The sequence below is a fragment of the Xiphophorus couchianus genome, chromosome 12 (genome assembly GCF_001444195.1).
Source record: "Xiphophorus couchianus chromosome 12, X_couchianus-1.0, whole genome shotgun sequence".
NCBI classification, from domain to species: Eukaryota; Metazoa; Chordata; class Actinopteri; order Cyprinodontiformes; family Poeciliidae; genus Xiphophorus; species Xiphophorus couchianus.
In genome coordinates, this window is record NC_040239.1 from 11,176,522 (window position 1) to 11,195,253 (window position 18,732).

Here is an 18,732-nt window from a genome sequence, read left to right on the forward strand (position 1 = left end):
GTCATTTGCTTAAGTTTGGAGGATAATTTAATTTTTGATCATACTCATTCTAAATCTCTTCATCAAATTTAACTGTCCTTCAGTCAATTATCATCTTTGTTTTTATTGTGCAGACCTTTTTAAAATGTAATTTTCGTAAGTAATTTTGCTTCCATTACACCTTTTAGCTGAAAACAAGCATCATAAACTCATAAATGAAGATGTTATCTGGTAGATTATCTTTCTACAAGCTAATGTACTCTAAAAACCTCTCTGAAATTAGATGGATTTAGGTGGATGGATTTTTATGCTATGCATATAATTTAGACATAAGAAAATTCTATGGTACTAAAAGTTTCACAATGATGCAAACACCGAGCATTAGATTGTATCATTCTTGGTATCTTAATGGTTTGTTCAGATGAAGCAAAAATAGCAAGCGAAAGCATTAAGAGATGTAGACATTATGTCCTCAGCCCTGTTCCAGCCATGCTAGGCTTTTTTTCCCTGATAGTTTACCAAGACGCATGAGAGATGCGTCTCAACTGTTGCTGCTCCACTTCCATTGTCTTTCACTGTTCTCGGTTCTCCATTAATATTTTGCTTTCGTCATTATCTGGCTTTATGAATATGTGATTTCCTCTCCAAGAAAAATAAAACATTTTAGAATGTGTGTGTTCTGGCAAAAACAAGGTGACAAACTGTGTGGGTGGCAGAGGTATAAGCAGAAACAGTCTTTTTCTCGATAGAGTGGAAAAATAAGGGTTTAGTGTTTGTCAGACAAAAAGGCAGAGGGATTGGCTAAAAGGATACAGAGCATTGGAGAAAGTAGAAGAATCAGGAAATGGTGCCAAGATGAAGTGAGAATTTTGCTTTTGACTCTCAACTTCGAATACGTCACTGAAGACTAGAATTTAATGGCTTCTGGGTGTCGAATGAGGGAGATTGAGGTCATATTTGGATGCTTCTGGGAATGCTTGCAGCCTTAAACTTCCAGTTGATGTAAAAAATAGTTTATATTTTACTTTATATTTGAGCTGCAGTGTATCATGAATGTCACAGCTTACCAAGAGTTTCAGTATTTAGATAATACCACAAAATTCTTTGTGTAGAGTGACGTCTTATTTGGCCTCTGTCCGACTTGAAATCAAAATAGTGGTATCAATACAGAATCAATACACTCTCATTTTTTCTAAGCAAGAGGAAATAAAGTTTCCTAAAATTTTAATTTCCAGTAAATGACTGAGTGGGTTATTGGAACTTAGGAAAAATAACGATGGGTCAATAGAACGTGAACAAAGAATTTAAAAGCTGTTTCACCTGTTTTTTTTAACCCTTACTTCAATTGAAATGATTTAAGAACAGGAGTCAGCTAATTTTGAGTCCTAACCCCTTAAGGCATTTATGTTATAAAAAGATCAAAGTTGTTATATCTGCTTGAAAATTCTGTGCACTTTTACAGTGCAGCAAAATAGCACTTTGCATTTCATCAGTTTTACTACAACTCACTCATCAATGATGTTCAGGATGCTGCAGTCTCTTCTTACAGTGAAATATATTTGATCCCAAACGCAGGTTCTGCAGGATAACCTCAGCATAGCCAGTGGCTATTATGTTCTGATCTTCCATCATCTAAAGCATGGACAGCTAGACTTCAACAAGTGTAATTTTTTACACATAGAGCCCTAGATATGCTGTAATACAGTTTTTTTTTAATTGTCCACATAAAACACTGTGCAGGTCAAAAATTGTCCATGCAAAATGTGGCTGCCAACTGGGGTGCAGTTAATATTCCCAGCATTAGACCAAGAACAGGAATTGTCAAGAATTCAACCATAGTCATCTGCCCCACTTACACTATTTTGGAGTATATTAGACAATTTGTTGTCTTTCAAAGAAAACGAATTGCTTACTCGAGGTGCCAGGGGTCAATATCTGACTTAAACTGAGAAGTTCAAGTATCTAGGTGTCTTGTTCATGAGTGATTGAAGTATTGCAGGCGTTGTTCCGGTATGCTGTTTCAAAGACAAATCTGAGCAAAAAAAACCTCCTGATTTAATTGTCTTCTTTTCCTCCATTATAGTTATGAGATATGGTAAATGAATAAATGAGAATGAGATCCAAGACTCAAGCACCTGAAAATGTGAAAAATTTGAAAATGCCTTGAAATTTCCTTGTCTGAGATGCAGTGAATTCCTGATAACGAAGCTCTGCATTTATTCCTGAAAATTCCTGAAGATTATTCAATATCTATGTCACGTATGATTTTTTCCACCTCTAGTGTTGTGAAAAAAAGAAACAAGATTTGACAGAAAAAGGAGTGTAAAAGCACCAAACAAAGGCAAACTACTGCACATAAGTAATCTGTAGCAGTTGATTTTTAATAGAAAATATTTTTGCATTAAGGGTTTAGGCTATGGAAGAGGGTAATTATTACATGTCACACTGGGTATTCCAATATTGCCTGCAACAAAACTGTATCATCATCATTGATCATACTACAATGACTCTCAAGTCTTAATGAACGTTAATAGCTTTCAATTAAAATCCACCAAGATTAGTCAATGAGGTGTGATACCTTTAATATTATAGCTTCAAATATAAAGGTTGTGTGATAAATTATTTATGTATTGTATATACACGCTCTGTTATCCAAAGTACTATCCATCCTGTCAACTGTGCTGCCATGTGAAAATGAAAAGATATCAAAGATGTTTTGCATGATCGGACGGTTTCAAAACAACCCCATAAAAAACACTTGCACACAGATTTACACGAATCAGCAAGCTCACACAAGATGTCCAAACAGACACAGAGATAGAGAATCACTGAACATGTATACAAAGAAAGCAAAGGCTGCCTGGGTTGGTGGTGGTGTTTCCTCCACCAGGGACGATAAATGTCAGTTCTCATCTTGTCATCATATGACCCCCTTGCACAGAGGATGGATGGAAATCCATGAATGGAGAGCAGCTGGGAGACATGGTGTCCTAGGGCTAAAATTAGCAATGAGTACTCCCTCAAGGTTTTGCAGGGACATACCGAGGACATGCAAACATGCGTGGTCATAACAATTGCATGAGCTTACACACCCCAACAAACCCCCACACAAATGTGTGTTCTTTCTGCCTTTCCGGCATGTATATTTTCAGCTTCATTATACATTTCTATTGGACAACTCTTGAATGTGGAGTAGATGAAAGATGTTTATTTACTCCCCATTAATTTTTTTTCTGAACTTTCATCTTGTCTCCACTTCTTACCAGTATTTTTTCTCTGTTTACACCCTTACAGGAGATCTCAGACTATGACTTGCAGGAGTTAGTCATGAAGTCAATTGGCCGGCTGACTTTAGTTCGCCAGATGTTCCCGATGCCCCAGAACACAACACAGCGCTGTGTCAAACACAACCACAGGATTAACACGTCCCTCTGTGACCCTAAAAGCCCTAAGGCTCAGCAGCTTGAGGTGAGTTTGTTTGGGGATTTGTCCAGAGTAATGATCAAAAAAATTCAAGTATACTAACGAAGCATAAAATTATGAGTCAGCAACTTTCTCAAGTTAGTGGATGGTGATTAGTGTTCCATGACCATTTTATTTATTTATTTTTTTATTTTTTTACGTTTTATTTTTTGTAATTAAATATGTTGACAAAATGTGTTTGAGTGTTTAAGGTGCAGACCATCTATGTTCAATAGATGTAACATTATGGCCACCTAATGTGTTAATAACCCTTTTATTAAAAAAAAAACAGTCCCTACTTGTCAAGGCATGGACTCCATTATACTACTGATATAAGGGTGTGCCGTAGTATAATAGCAACAAATGTTAGCAATCGATTCCTCAAGTCCTGTAGGTTGTGAGTGTAAGTCTGATTTGTTTCCAGCGCCTCCCAAAGCTTAATTGGATTGAGAGTAAGGGAGCTTGGAGGCCAAGCCAACAACATAAAATGTTGTTGTCCTCTTCAAACCAATCTGAACCATTTTTGCTTTATGACAGAGAACATTATCCTGTGGAAAGAGACCACAGCCATCAGACCATAGAGTTCCAATCAGGAGAATATGTGGTCTGTAGCAATGGTTGAGTAGATTGCATGTGTAAAAGTAACAACATATTTGGCAGGACTCAATGTTTCCCAGCAGAGCACCACACTTTTCTATAATACTACAAGGAATGGCAGTGTGTGTAGCAGATGAACGATCTGTGAGAGAGAAGTCCAGCAATACGTTTTGTTCTCCACCAATCACATAGTTGGCAACAAAACTAGTTGTGACTGAAAATAGGCCAAAAATTTAACATTTGCTCGAAGAGTTTGGATTATTTTTAGATTGGAAATGGCCACTTTACTAAGTGGCCATTTCCAATTTAGCAATTGTCTTAAACATCATTCCAATTATTTATGAATTCTCCAAACTCTTCCCACTGTTTACAGTGCGGTGGTTAGCATGTATTATTGATGTTTGTTTTTTTTTTTTTTTTTAATAAATCCCCTCAAGGCTGACAGTATATAGGAATGGGTACATCAGCCATTGAGCTGCCATAAGATTGAATGGAAAAAAGGCAAAGGAGTATTAGTTATGTGTTGGGACAAACTTGTAAAATTCAGTTAATGTTCTCTTGATTGATGTTGTGACACAAGACTCCAGAGGAATGCGTTAAAGATGGAAATATACCGGTGACAGAAAAGCGGTCATAATGTTTATGTGGATAGCTCCCTTTCAGTCTGATCCCATTTTATGCTTTCATCGACCATAATCATGACACAGATGTATGTTCCAATATGTGGTTAGGTACATATTTCTTTTTTATGTGAATTTTAAACAAATTAAGGTAATTTATGCCTCCAAGGTTAATAAAGAGCTCTTGCTGTAAATGATGTGTGCAAATTAAACTTGCGTGTCCAAACATGAAACAAGATCTTCTCAAGGTTAATTAATAATGAAACCCTTTCAACATATCTATTATTTTAATGGGTAAAGGCTGTAAAGTTCAGTCTGCTGCTGATGACTGAGCAAATCTTGTGTATTCCTGAATATTTACACATCTTTACATGGAACTGAACTGTTTGCAAGTATCCCTAGGTATAGATAGTGGTTTACCTTAAAAAAGGAAATAGGGGATGGCAAAGAAATAAATGGGGCAAATGAAACAGGAAGTGGGCTGAAGTAACAGATCAGCTTCAGTCGAAGAGGGGCCCAATTTCACACTGCAATGAAGCACATCAACTCAAACTGACCACACACACACTCACACACAAAGTATGTCTTAAATATGTCTTGTATCATGAAAGTAAAATTTTTTCAAAAAGTCGAACTCATATATAGATTCATTAAACATATAGTGCAGTATCTTCTAATTTTGAATATTATGATTTGCATATAAAACACAAAATTTCATGTCCCAAAAATTTTGAATATTGTCAAAAAATATAATATTGAAAACTCATGGTGTCAAATCTGAATCAGCCAACTAACTCAAAACACCTTCAAAGGTTTCCTGAGCCTCTGAATGTACTCAGTCTGGGTCAATAGGCTACACAATGAGAGAGAAGATTGTTGATTTGTCAAATGTTCAGAGGAGTCATTAACACCCGCCACAAGGAGTGTAAGACATAAAAGGCCATTGGTAAAGAAGCTGGTTATTCACAGAGTGATGTTGTGTAATAAGTGTGATAGGAAAAGGTGAACCAGCACCATTGACAGCCTGGAAAAGATTGTCAAGCCAAATCCATTCAAGAATCGCAGGAAGTTCACAAGACGGGGGGTGAAGCAATAGTCAGCACCTGCGGACAAATCCTACATGCTCTGCCTGTGTTTTGGAGAAAACAAAAATGAACTTAGTGATCCAACTTTTTTTTTTTCAGATGATGGTAAAGTTTACTTTTGCAAATAAAGTTCCAACTGAATAATTGGTGTAAAACAGAAAGAAGTAAACAGTACAACAAAAAGTCTAAATAAAATGGTTGTCACCAGCAAAGAAAAGTGTCCCACCTTTTCTGTTCACTGTGTTTCTAAAATGCCCAGTCGACATAGCCATCTGCCTGGAAATATTAGATCACTTCATGCTTCTTTCTGCTGACAAAGTTTTATGGAGATGCTAATTTAATTTTCAAGCAGGACTTTGCTCCTGTCCATTCTACCAAAAGTACCAAAAGGCATTTTTGTTTAAAATATCCTTTATTTAATGATCTTATGTAATATTCTAATCTCATGAGAGATTGAGTTTTCATCTTAAAACCATTGTTCTCAAAATTACACAAAATAGAGGCTTGAATGTGTAATGAATTATGTGATTTTTATTTTCTGAAATGTTTAAAACTATATAAATAACATTTTCATGACAACCTAATTCAAAATGTACCTGTAAAGCATTTTTCATAATTTCCATAAGTGTGTAGAAATGTCTTAACATTCTAAGTTTAAAAAAGCAATAAAAAGTTCCAACATGAATAGGTAATACTTAGTAATGTGAGCCAACAGCGAGAATGACAACGATCTAGAATGCATCTATTAGCCTGGGAATAAATTAAACCATGTCCCTCTATTTTTTTCAGAGAACCTTTATAGGTCTTGTATTCCTCAGTAAAAGGATACTGTGGTGCCCAAGAGCCTCATTTGCTGAGTCGTCTTTGTTGTTTTGAATGTTTCTGTCATACATACTGGCAGTAATGGTCTGTCTTGGCAGATACATGGTGAAGGGAGCTGTCATAACGTTTTGCATGAGATGACCCGTGTTACAACTCTGGGACATAGCAGCATACATCCTGATTAGCTAGTCTGTTCTAATGGTAAGAATAGTAATAAAAGTGTAATTTTCAGGTTTGACCCTTTTTGTATGGTTCCACTGTATCTCATTAGAGTACCTTTTCTTCCTTGTGAGTAAAAAGCAAGCTTTCATTCAGTAAATCTATATATTTTAAGTCAAAGACATGTCTTTAGCTAAGCAAAAGGGATAGCAAAGTGGTCATTTTTATATGGTCATATCCTTTGAAGTTGTAAATACAAAGCTGTGCCTTTGTGTGTGTGTCCAAAACAAAGTAAGTATACTGCCTGCCTGTTTTTGATGTATAAAATGGTCCCTTCTGAAATTATAGCTTTTATTTCTTTGATGCTATCATCTTCTTTTCTGAGTTTTCAAAAAGAGTAACATCTGCGTTTGTTTGCGTGTGTGAACAGATTCATCTTGTTTCGTCAGTCTATTTGGTATCTTTTTCATTAACATGAGGACAAAAGGCTCAACAGATCAGTCACTCACAAATCGATTAAGGACTGAATGGACTGTCCTTGTTCCTTCTTGTTCTCTTTTGTACTTGTATGAGTCAATGGCCTATTGGCAGCTAATGTAATTTTATTTGCATGTTGTTCTGTGGCTGCTTGATTGTTAACGTATAAGTATTTTTTTTAATGGAAAATGGGGAATAAAAGAACACCACAGAAAAAGTTAAGATAACTTTGTTAATACCACTGTCAAGTAACTGTTACCTTCACCTGTTAAGAAAATGTATATATCAAAACCAACCTAAAAGAAATTTGACTTTGCATCATAGACATATCTGACACCTTGAAACAGGCCTCTGTCTCTTTAAGAACCTCCCACCCTTTCCGACACTCTTAATTTACCTCGTCATCACAACAATGCTTTTTTCATGGTGTTTCACAACCGTTCTTAGGAGCACTGTAACTTGTGTGATAAGCTCAGCAGACATATAGTGCCACCAGGTGTTTGCTAATTGCTGCTGGAGCTATGTGGTGGAGGGATGGACTAGGGGTGCTTTGTGGGGTAGGAGTTCAGCTATGGACTTTCAACCACCAAATGGCTATCAAGGGAGATTCAGGAACTTCTCAATTATGAATGAAACAATACTTTGGCTATGTGTTTGATGAGGGAATAACAATATATCATTATACAAAGCTCAAAACACTGATTGTGCATAATATCCTCTTTTAAATTATAGAAGATGATGGAATGTTTAATTTTGGCTCTTCATTGGGAGACTGTATGTCCAAGCCATTCTAATTCACATCTCACACTAATCATTTTAAATGTGTTGCTCATTTATTTCTTTGCAGATCACCAATCGTTACATCTATGATTCCGTTTTGTTGCTAGCCAATACCTTCCACAGAAAGTTGGAGGACAGGAAGTGGCACAGCATGGCCAGTCTCAGCTGCATCAGGAAGAACTCCAAGCCTTGGCAAGGAGGCAAGAGCATGCTGGAGACAGTGAAAAAGGTAGGGGTAACTGATAATGGAAAAAAGAAATTACCAATATTATGACTACAATAATTCACATGTTTTACGGTTAGCTCTTGAGGGTGCATGAATGCAGATGTGTGTTTATATGTATATATGATTTGGAATGATGTATCAGCAAGACTCTACCTCCTTAAGTCTTAGTTTCAGCTGGTGCTTAAAGTGTAGCCAAAGCGAACACCAGGAGTCCAGGAATAAAAGCTTTTTTTAATTGATTTTTGCCACTGAAACAGCTTTTATGGCTTTTCTAAATAATTTTAAATACCAAAAAATGCAGTTCTTATTTCATGGACCTAATAAATGTACTACTAAAATTTTTAAAAAATCATTCATTCAATGAACAACATCACTTTGTCATTATTTTCTAGAGCATCACTCATCATAGTGCATAGTTGGTTTTAGAACTTTTTTTAAACACTAGAATATTAATCACAGAAATAAAACAAGAACTTTTGTGTGATTGTGAGATATTTAGGTTACTAGCATTTTATATCTGTACATAGAAGAAAGTATTACACTAATCTTAGATTGCAAAAATACTTACAACCTGGTCATTTTTATTTCTTCTTGTTTCTGTACACTGAAAGGGAATATGGTGACCCAAAATTAGCTTGAGTAGATTTCCTGTGCGCCTGAAAAAAGAAAAATTAAGAAATCACAAGCAAGATTTGCTCTAATTTTAACTGTCTACAATATTTCAGTGGTGAAAAAACCCAAATGTTTCAAACTTGAAATAATGGAACATGTACTTTAATACTGTTGTAACTACATTAACTCTTAAGGGACTATGGTTCCTTATGACAACATTACATATAATACATGTAAGGACTGCTAATGCTAAATATTAATTCAAGACTGAATGTAGCTCTTGGATCCAAAAATGCATCTAAAGAAGCATAAAACAAGTTACATTTCATTCAGTCTGGGTTTTGTTCGTTATTTGAAGTGGAATTTGAAATATGACACAGTAGACGTTTTGAGCCGTACATTAATTCAAAGACCTACATTCTTTTTATTCTCAATAAAAAAAACTATATCATTTGACACTTTATTTGCAGCAGATAATGTTTGTTGTTGCGCAACACCCCCCCCCCTCCTTTCTGTCTCTACTCTCTCACTCTCGTACTTCCTCTTCTGAGAGGGGAGATGTGCTACCAGCTCTCCGTCTAACGGGTACGTTGAGTTTCCTAAATCTGCTGGGATTTACCCTGTCCAGAACTGAAGTAAACTCTGTTTAAGCTGGTTTCGAGAAACGATTCGCCTGGTTATCTGACGGCCTACATCCAGGTGTCCCACCCTTCTTCCCCCTGTGAATTAGCCAGACTGAGCAGCCTACAGCCAACTAGTTTCACAGAGCACACCTGTTAACGGTCGCTCGTTCTCTATTTTGCAACTTGCATTTGTTATTGAACCAGGTAGGTTTTAGTGACTCGGTCGAGTCCCAAGGATGAGGTTTTAAATATGGGCTACCAGCAACCTAAAAACATTTTCCACCTCTTCCTCTCCAGAATCAAACATCACAGCTATTTTACAACCATCAAAGAACTTTAAGGTGACTCATTAACTGAATGTCCACAACATCTTTAGATTTTCTTTATGCTAAATATTTTATTAGTAAGGCATTTTTGCAAGGGTCAGTACAGCTTAATTCAGTAGCAGAAATAATCAAATAAGTAAAATCAATCATCTAGTCTATCTTTCCCTACTGCTGACACTGAGAACTAAAAAAGGAAACCTTTGAGCGAGACGGACGGAGTTTGGCGTTTCGAACCCCAGACCTGGCACGACGACGAAGAAGGTGCGGCAGCAGGAGGAGGAAGTTGATCGACGAAGGCAGGGATCTATGTAGGTCCGATGAACTTCTTCTCCGCATGGATGCTGAGGTCACACAGGACTTGGTGCTGGCAGGAAAAAAGGCACCAGTTCTTCTTCCTTGTCTTTGTCTTCATCTTTGTCTTTGGGGTCAGAACCCAGCCGATGAGAGAAGTGCGATTCGAAGCCACAGATTGTGGGCCAGACGGGTTGGTCTCTATGTGCAGGACAGTCTCCGGCTCCGTGGCCCCGGCTCTTCTTCAGCTGCAGAGTTCTTTGTCCATCTCGATCTTGGCTCGAAGCTGCCCGGAGGATCCAACGAACGGTTCCTCTTTTGCACCCACCTTATATAGGGTTCATCTGTCTGCTTAGACAGATGATCTCATATCCGTCACTGTCTTAAGAGACATCATGTCATGATGTCTGTGCCAATGTCTCAGGGCTGCTCAACCTCCTGTTTCCATATAAGGTGCTGATCATCTCTGCTCTCCTGTTAGTTCCCCTTTTTCCCTTCCTGTCACCTTTCACCTACCATCTACCTCCAACATATCAGTGATGTTTAATTGCAGTTTTACAACCTTTTACACCATTTCAAGTTCAATGTCAAAATCACATTTATATCACATTTATTTTCTTTAGCTTCTCTGATTTAGCATTCATTTATAATTTTATAACCATAACTTATTAATTATTCTTATTATGATCTTAATGTGAGTTATTACAGATGTTTTCTGAAAAGAAACCAAGAATAATCTATTATTCTAATTATTTGATACCAAAGTTACATTTGCTTGTTTTTCTTATAAGTGTTCCCACAAATATAAGTGTAAGTATTATTACAAGTAAATCAATATTAATATAAGTATTTTACTTTGAATCTTATCAAATTACTCAAAATGTTTAGATTTAATTTTTTAAAACTTTCATGCTTTAAAATAGTCTCAACTATTTTTATAAATCTGCAGGCTGGAAACTTCCTCTTTTTCCAGGAAACCTGCTTTTCCTGTTTCATGAATCTCTCTGACTGACTATGATTTCTTATGATTAGATAGAAAAAAGTAGAATTAAAGCAAAGTTTGCATGAGACAAAAACAACACACACAACTAGATTTATTTTATTGACACTTAAGTCTACTGTTGGGCCTTGATGTCACTTGAGTGATTCATTATAAAGATAACTTTATTTATTATTACTGTTAAACTAACTTTATTGACACTTAAGTCTACTGCTGGGCCTTGATGTCACTTGAGTGATTCATTTTAAAGATAACTTTATTTATTATTACTGTTAAACTTAAATCTCCAGCATGGGGAAGTGGGATGAGCTCGGATTTTCTTGACACCCCCTCCACGAGGTCAGACCTTTCACATGCTGGGAGTCCATCACCCTCCTGCAGTTCGCCGTCCTCATCCCCTAGAAAGAGAAGAAGTTCGTCTGGGATGTGAAGATGCAGATTCTTCATCCTCAGTTTTCACAGAGGGCTCAGTGTAGTCATCAAAACTCCACTTCTCTTGACATGTTATTTATTTATTTTTTGTATTTTAACCTTAAGTTTAAAGTAGTTATTGGCAGTTCTTTCATCACAGTTAAATTCAATTGGATAGATGCCCTCTGTTTTGATATTGATATAAAAATGACTCGAGGGACAGTACTTTGACTGAATGATGAAGCCAAGTGAAATGCTAATTCAGAATTAGTGTCAGAAAATAATAAATGTGTTGCAATGGCTTTCATATCCATCTTTGTGTTTCACCTTGAGATCAGGCTGGGTTTGGCAAGACTTTCATCAGCAAATTTCTGGCTGTTTAACCAAGCCTGATGACTGTCTCAACAGAGATGTGTTAAAAAGCCCAAATTGGTGATAGAGTTTAGTTCAGCAGTCTGGCATCGGTTCCATTTTGCTGTGTATCAGCAGTGTTTTTTTACTCACTGTGCATGCCTGGGTGTTTAATCAGTGTTTTGGTATGTGAGGGCATTATGATAATGATGAATACTAATTTGCACTTGCTGATGAGGGGCTCTATTGATGTTGCTTTTTGGTTTCTATTGACAAATTCAGAGTGGGGAACAAATTGAAGCAGGTGAAATTGCTCCTCTTAGCCTAAATTATGTGTTACATTTGTGCTGTTGGCAGACTATCATTGCTTTAGATATTGCTGCCTTTCAGTCTCAGTAACTCCAGCATTTTAGATTTGGGATTCCTGTCAACATTTCCTCACCATTGCGGAAGTACAGGAAGCGCTGTGATAAAACATAAGGTTTTCCACTAGCTTCAATGATTGTTATTGAAAATACTTTGATGATATGTAATTTCACTTTTTTTTTTTAACCCCAAACAACTTTAAAGGATGAAAAACATGTCAAGTCCTTTTTTTCCCTTTGTGGATTTATCAATATAAATTCCAGTAAGAAGAATATATAATTTGCATAGAAATTTAAAATTGTACTAATATAACACATCAACATTTTTGATGTATTACATCAGTTATATAAATATGTAAAATAATAAATATTGATCTGGTCATTAGCAGGACTCCGGAGAACGAGACTGCATATTATATTATATTTATATAATGCATCTATATGTCTATGAATTTTGTCAATGTATTTTTTAAAATATACTGCTCAAAAAAATAAAGGGAACACTCAAATAACACATCCTAGATCTGAATGAAAGAAATATTCTCATTGAATACTTTGTTCTGTACAAAGTTCCATTTGCACAACAGCAGGTGAAATTGATTGTCAATCAGTGTTGCTTCCTAAGTGGACAGTTTGATTTCACAGAAGTTTGATTTACTTGGAGTTATATTGTGTTGTTTAAGTGTTCCCTTTATTTTTTTTTGAGCAGTGTATATATAAGCATATGTAAAACCATTGTATGTTTACCTAATAACTAGATAAATTAGCTGTCTTGAATTCTAACAGTTGTGAGCAAACCTAAGCTGCATGTAAATTTAAAGCCAGAAATCAAAACCTAATGACAAGAAGATATAAAGAACCGGAATTCAACAACAACGAAAACAGAAATTGGATTTTCTTTTTCATAAAAATATTGGCCACAAGTCTGGGTCTAAATAAAACTAATCACACATGGCCTAGAGCAGGGCTCCTCAGATCCAGGGTTTGAGGGCCATTGACCTGTGGGTTTTAGATGCATCACTTCTTCAACACACTTGAGTCAAATAAACAGGTCATTTAGCAGGGCTCTGGAGAACTTGACTGCACAGTGAGGAGGTAATTCAACCATCTGATTCACTTTGTTGGACCAAGGACACATCTAAAACCTGTAGGACTGAGGACTAGATTTGAGGATCGATGGCCTGGAATATCAGAATATGAACAGAACAATATATTCTGACAGAAATGCTCACTGCAGATTTTGCATCAAAGATTAATTTGAGCAATCTTGTTTAGAAAAATCAGACAAATAAGAGAGCACACAAGAACGATATTAGAAAGAGAACACGGGGGATGCACAAAAGCTTTGACATCAGTATGGTTCCCTTATTAAAACAGAAGATGGCATCTTTGAGTTTTCTTAGATGCACAAAGGTTAATCATCTATTAATTATGTCAGATGATGTTTGGCTGAAGTCCACCCAGACAATACATATAGACATTATTCTTTTCTGAACTATAATAAGTCTGAAAAATGACTTGATCCTTTTCTGTGTACTGAAGCCCACCTCTGATTGTGTCAGTGTCATAGGTGGTTGTGAAATCTTTTACAACCACAACTGAAAATAAAATAATCTTTTATTTTCAGTGTTTGAGAACAAGTCCAATGTCCAGATGTCTTTGTGTGAAACTGCTGTTACTCAGATTATTCAATATCCTGCAAGATACACAGGAGACAATGAGTGCCTACCAAATGCATAGTCACACCTCTGCACCCTGTGCACTGTTGTTTTTTCATCTGTGTTGGAGAGCCCTAAAGCTCTTCACTTCCATGTTCTTATCCAAACACATTAAAGAAAATGGATGAGAGTAAATAATCCACTTCATCCATTGTAATGCCTGCCTTCACACCATGTCCCCATCTGCAGAAAGCAGCATAAACAGTTTCTGAATGTACATCTATTGTCACTGGGTAAACCTTTGGCTTCTGAACTAGAAAGACTTAGCCCCAATGAATAGCAAATGAAGGGGGTTGGCCCAATGCCCATCAATCACCCTACAAAATAAAGATAATACTGCTCTGTTTTCTTAGCCTGTAAAACAACAAACACAAAAGCAGGCCACATTCAGAACATTTCTTGAAGGCTTTGTACTTATTATTAAAAGGTGAAATGATTTGTTTAAAATATACACAAACGTTGCCTGAAAAACTGGGCCAGCTTATCTCTGTTAGCGTGTTAGTGTTCATTTGAATTAGTTGTTGTAGTGAATATGAACAATAAATGGTTAAATGTCACAGTGAAATTGCCCAACACAAAACATATAGATGTAAAATGGTTAATATTATGTAATAATCCAAGATGAAAGGACATTGTCTGTTGTGCTTGCAGTTTGGAGTGAGTGGTCTTACCAGTTTCTTGGAGTTCACTGACAATGGCAGTAATCCCAACATCTTCTTTGAAATCCTGGGAACAAATTATGGAGAGGACAGGGGCCGAGGAGTCAGCAGGGTAAGTAGTTAAAACAGATTATATCAAAGTCACATACACAGTGATTTCAGCATTTTATTGTCCCGTTTGTTTATTTATTTATTTATCTACAATTTTAAGTGCTATGAATAAATGAATCCAAGATGGAATAAAATCCATCAAGCTGCAAAGAAATTAATTGATTACTTTCCTTATTTCACCGTCTCCCTTGATCCTAATTGTTTTGGGTTTTTGTTGGGTCAAGTACAATGACTTCAGCTGCAGCAGCTCTCATTCTGTTAAGAGCAATGGTAATTAGATGCCATTTTAAATGACATTTTGTAATGGTGATGGTTGCATAATGACTGCATAATGAATTTTAACAAGCCTCATGAAAGACTTTCTTTCTCCTTACAACCACATAAATTGTCATAACAGAGTGTTTAATGATTTTGTCTTTGTGTGTTTTAACTATTTTGTTTATGCTGGTCTTCAGTATTTATAAGGGATAATAAATGTATAATTAGTGATCAGCATTGTAAACTGTAAAGGATAGCTTTTTAAATTATAATTTTTACCTTGATAATAACATGTACAGTATTATACAATTTCAAATCACAACATATAGTAATTGTAGGTGTTCGCAGTTATATCCAGTGATGCATAGTTACTTTGAAAAAGTAACTTTAATCGGATTACTGATTACTCCTTAATAGAAACACATTAGATTACTCGTTACTGAAAAAAGTGGTCCGACATCAGTAACGCTTTACTTTGTTATATGTGGTGTTGTTAAGTAACATCATCAGTTGCTAAGTAACGCCAGGTCACATTGTGAGTGATTTCTGTCCTTACATTGTTTATTTGTCTACTTGACAAGGCATTGAACAGACACCAAGCCACACCATTTGCTCGGCCTGCATAAGCTCATCACAAATGCCAAAGTTGACAAAAGTTGGACAAAAACACACACTTCTCTGATGCTCACATGCAAGTGGATGCCTACACCAATCCGTTTCTGTACTAAATGCAACAAAAAAGTTGCAAAGTTGGCAAAAGTAGGCTAACTATTGTGAAATGTAGCCCTCTCTGACTGTTGTCGTGGTAGAAAAGATTGGTTTTACACGTAAGCATGGACTGATCAATCTGCATACCCCTAGAAATAACCCTCACTCCCAAGGCAAGGTCGCAAGCGGAAACACTGCTTACTCTATCTTCTGTTTTGGAAATAAGTAAGTTAGTAAGGATTTTTTAGAGTTTTTCCTCTTATAAAAACTCTTTAAATTGTCTATGTGAGGGTGTAATATAATTACACCTTCACCTAAGTTGAATTCTTCAATAAAACAACAGAAACAATTATACTACTCATTGCAGGCAAATAATTTTCATATATGGGGAAAAAAAAAGACATTTGCTTATGCTCAGTACATATGTTTACATACCACAGATATACAGTGTACAAAGAGAGGCAATCAAAAATTAACTTGTTGTCTCTACCAGAAGAATCATTTTAGATATCACAGGACTGTGATTATGGATAATGTGGGGAGACACCAACATAACAGAGCATTCCATCACAGACAAAATTAATCTCTGAAGCATAGTGTAATTACATTAAAGTAAAATTCCCTAATCAGAGAGCATAATTGCTTCTGAGGGAATTAAAGCAGTCTTTGCACAGCTTTTGTGCTGCTGTGTCCGTAAATGCTCTTTTGTCCATCAGTGGGATTCAGTTCAATTCTAGTGATGCTGATGTTCCCATTTAGTGCACTTTTTATATATTGTAGGGTTTAGATTTTTCAGTCTTGATGTTTTTCAAATGATCTTTTGTGAATTTCTTTCTAATAATAAAATATGTGAACTATATACGGTGTGAGAAAAAAAGTAAATAAGTTCTGTACTTTAGCTTTAATAAAAACCCTGAAAAGTCAGTGACTTCTATTTATTATGTTTAATTTTTGTGCAGTTCAGTTTCCCTAAAGATAGATTCATATTTAACATATTTATTCTATTTCATGCTGTAGGCTGCATCATCTTTCTGTGTCTCTCTGGTTGCCTTTAATCCATATTCTTTCTAGCATTTATGCTTCTTGAATAAAAACATGCTAAACTGTTGAAAAGGGTCTGGCTGACACTATTAAGGATATGCATGAAGTCTTAATAATGTAATTAACTCCATATTATTCTGAGTACAGTGGTTAACCTGAGCCTTTTTTCTATCTCTCAGTATTGTTTTGTCTTTTCTTTGAGGCCTTTTTTATTTCTTCTGAGAGTCTCATTAATGACTAGCATGCAGACAAGCTTTTATTTTCTCCCATCTCACCTTAATTAAGACACTGAGTAACTCAAACCTTTCCCTTTTATCTTTTCTGGATTGTTTTTTAACTTAGTCTTTTCGCTTTCTTGCCATTTGGAGAATTGTCCTTTCTTTCAAAGTGACCAGCCCTTTAAGTGACATTTATTCTCAACCATACTTCAGGAACACTGTCTAGTATAATGATAATGACAAAAAACCTGAGATAAGTCATAAATAATATTCCTGCATGGAGTTTCATGCTTTCTGGTTCATTAGCTTCTGTGGCTATATAAAGGAGATGATATGGTTCTCTGTATACACCTGGAATCATTGCAGAGCATTACAGATCTTACAGAGTGGTGATAAGCTTGTCAGGTCTAATTGCATTGTCTACTTTCTTAAAAGGACTTTCAAGAAAAAAAAAAACAGCATTATGTACTTCATAGCTTGTGCAATAAAAGTGCTGAGAATATATGAAGAGATGAACAGAACGCATTAGTTAAGCGGGGAAAGCTCAAACGTAACAAGCAGAAAGGATATAGATGGCAGTCTGTTCAATAGAAAGAGGTGGAAGTTATGGGCCAAAACGAGTGGCTTAGGGTGTTTTCACACTTGATAGTCAGGTAGACTTGTTTCGATTGGTTTCAAGGATTGCAACATTTGATCAATTTTTAGCTGGTGTGGTTCACTTTCACACATCACAGTGTCAAATGAACCAAACTCTAGAAAAAGCTGTTCCCCCATCTTGCCTGTGGTGATGCTGCACAAAGAACCACTGAAGGAAAGACACTAAACCTCTGAAGAAGACATGAACAGAACTTTCTTTTTCACAATATGTAGACAAAAATGTATTGGTGTTGGATTTTAACAATTATAGGACTTCTCTGTTGTCGCTGGTAAAAGACCACAACCATTTGTACCATTATGGTGCAAATGGTTTTTGTTGTATTTAACCAGAATTCCCTGCACTATGGTTTGCTTTCTGCTTTTGGAGTGGTCTTTGGTCTGCTTGGAATTCACATGTGATGCTTTAGAAATGTGCCAGAGATCACTTCAACCAAACCGATATTTAGGTTTTTAGGCAAAGCAGAGTCAGCTTTTTTGATCCGGATCAGAGTTCAATTGTTCATTCACACCTGATCAAACAAACCAGGATATTACATTCCAAGTACCATACATTTACTTTTTGTGTACCAATTATATATTTGGCCAATTGAACACCAACTGTCCTTGCTGGCAATGTGTAATGGAGAGGATGTACATCAATGCATGTCTGTAGTGCTACCTATAAAGTGTGAACTACATTTACAGCTCCAACTCAAACTAAACATTCACTAAAACATTGAAGCCCTTCGCCATTTACAAGTACTTGTTTAGGGGATTTGCTAAGGGCCAGATATAAAATAAAAAAATCAGAATACACAAAGTTGTTCATCTTACAGTCACAAACCTGTTTTTTTGTGTGTGTGAGATTTTATGTAATAAGCCAATACACATTACTGCATAATGTCCTAATTAGAACAGGAACATTCTCCACAATGTCACACATATTCTCTAATCATGAGATATCAGGGATGCAGCTGTAAAGCCCAGCTGTAACATCTAAGATCAAGAGAACATAATGCTCTTCTTAATGAAGTCAAATTACACAAGGAAAAACACTACAGAACCAAATGAAATATTGTAAAGTATAATGTAATAACAAGACAGTGGGATTTACAAGATATGGAACGACTTTAGTCTCATAAGAAAAAAGTATTTGAAGGTATTTAAAAATATTACATTTAAGGCAGAAAAATTAGA

At 36.0% G+C, this 18,732-nt stretch overlaps 1 protein-coding gene across 5 annotated transcripts in view; it reads left to right on the plus strand.

Moving 5' to 3' along the window:
• The window catches only part of grid2 (glutamate receptor, ionotropic, delta 2), a 517,587-nt gene that overhangs the window by 351,417 nt on the left and 147,438 nt on the right, over positions 1–18,732 (plus strand). For all 5 annotated transcript variants that reach the window (XR_003597537.1, XM_028033208.1, XM_028033207.1 and 2 more), the window contains exons 6-8: positions 3,274–3,447; positions 8,049–8,210; positions 14,556–14,675. Coding sequence is in view for 4 of the 5 variants with exons in the window: in XM_028033208.1 (XP_027889009.1) it covers positions 3,274–3,447; positions 8,049–8,210; positions 14,556–14,675 (456 nt within the window). In the remaining variant the exon portion in view is untranslated. The remainder of the gene's footprint in view (positions 1–3,273; positions 3,448–8,048; positions 8,211–14,555; positions 14,676–18,732) is intronic.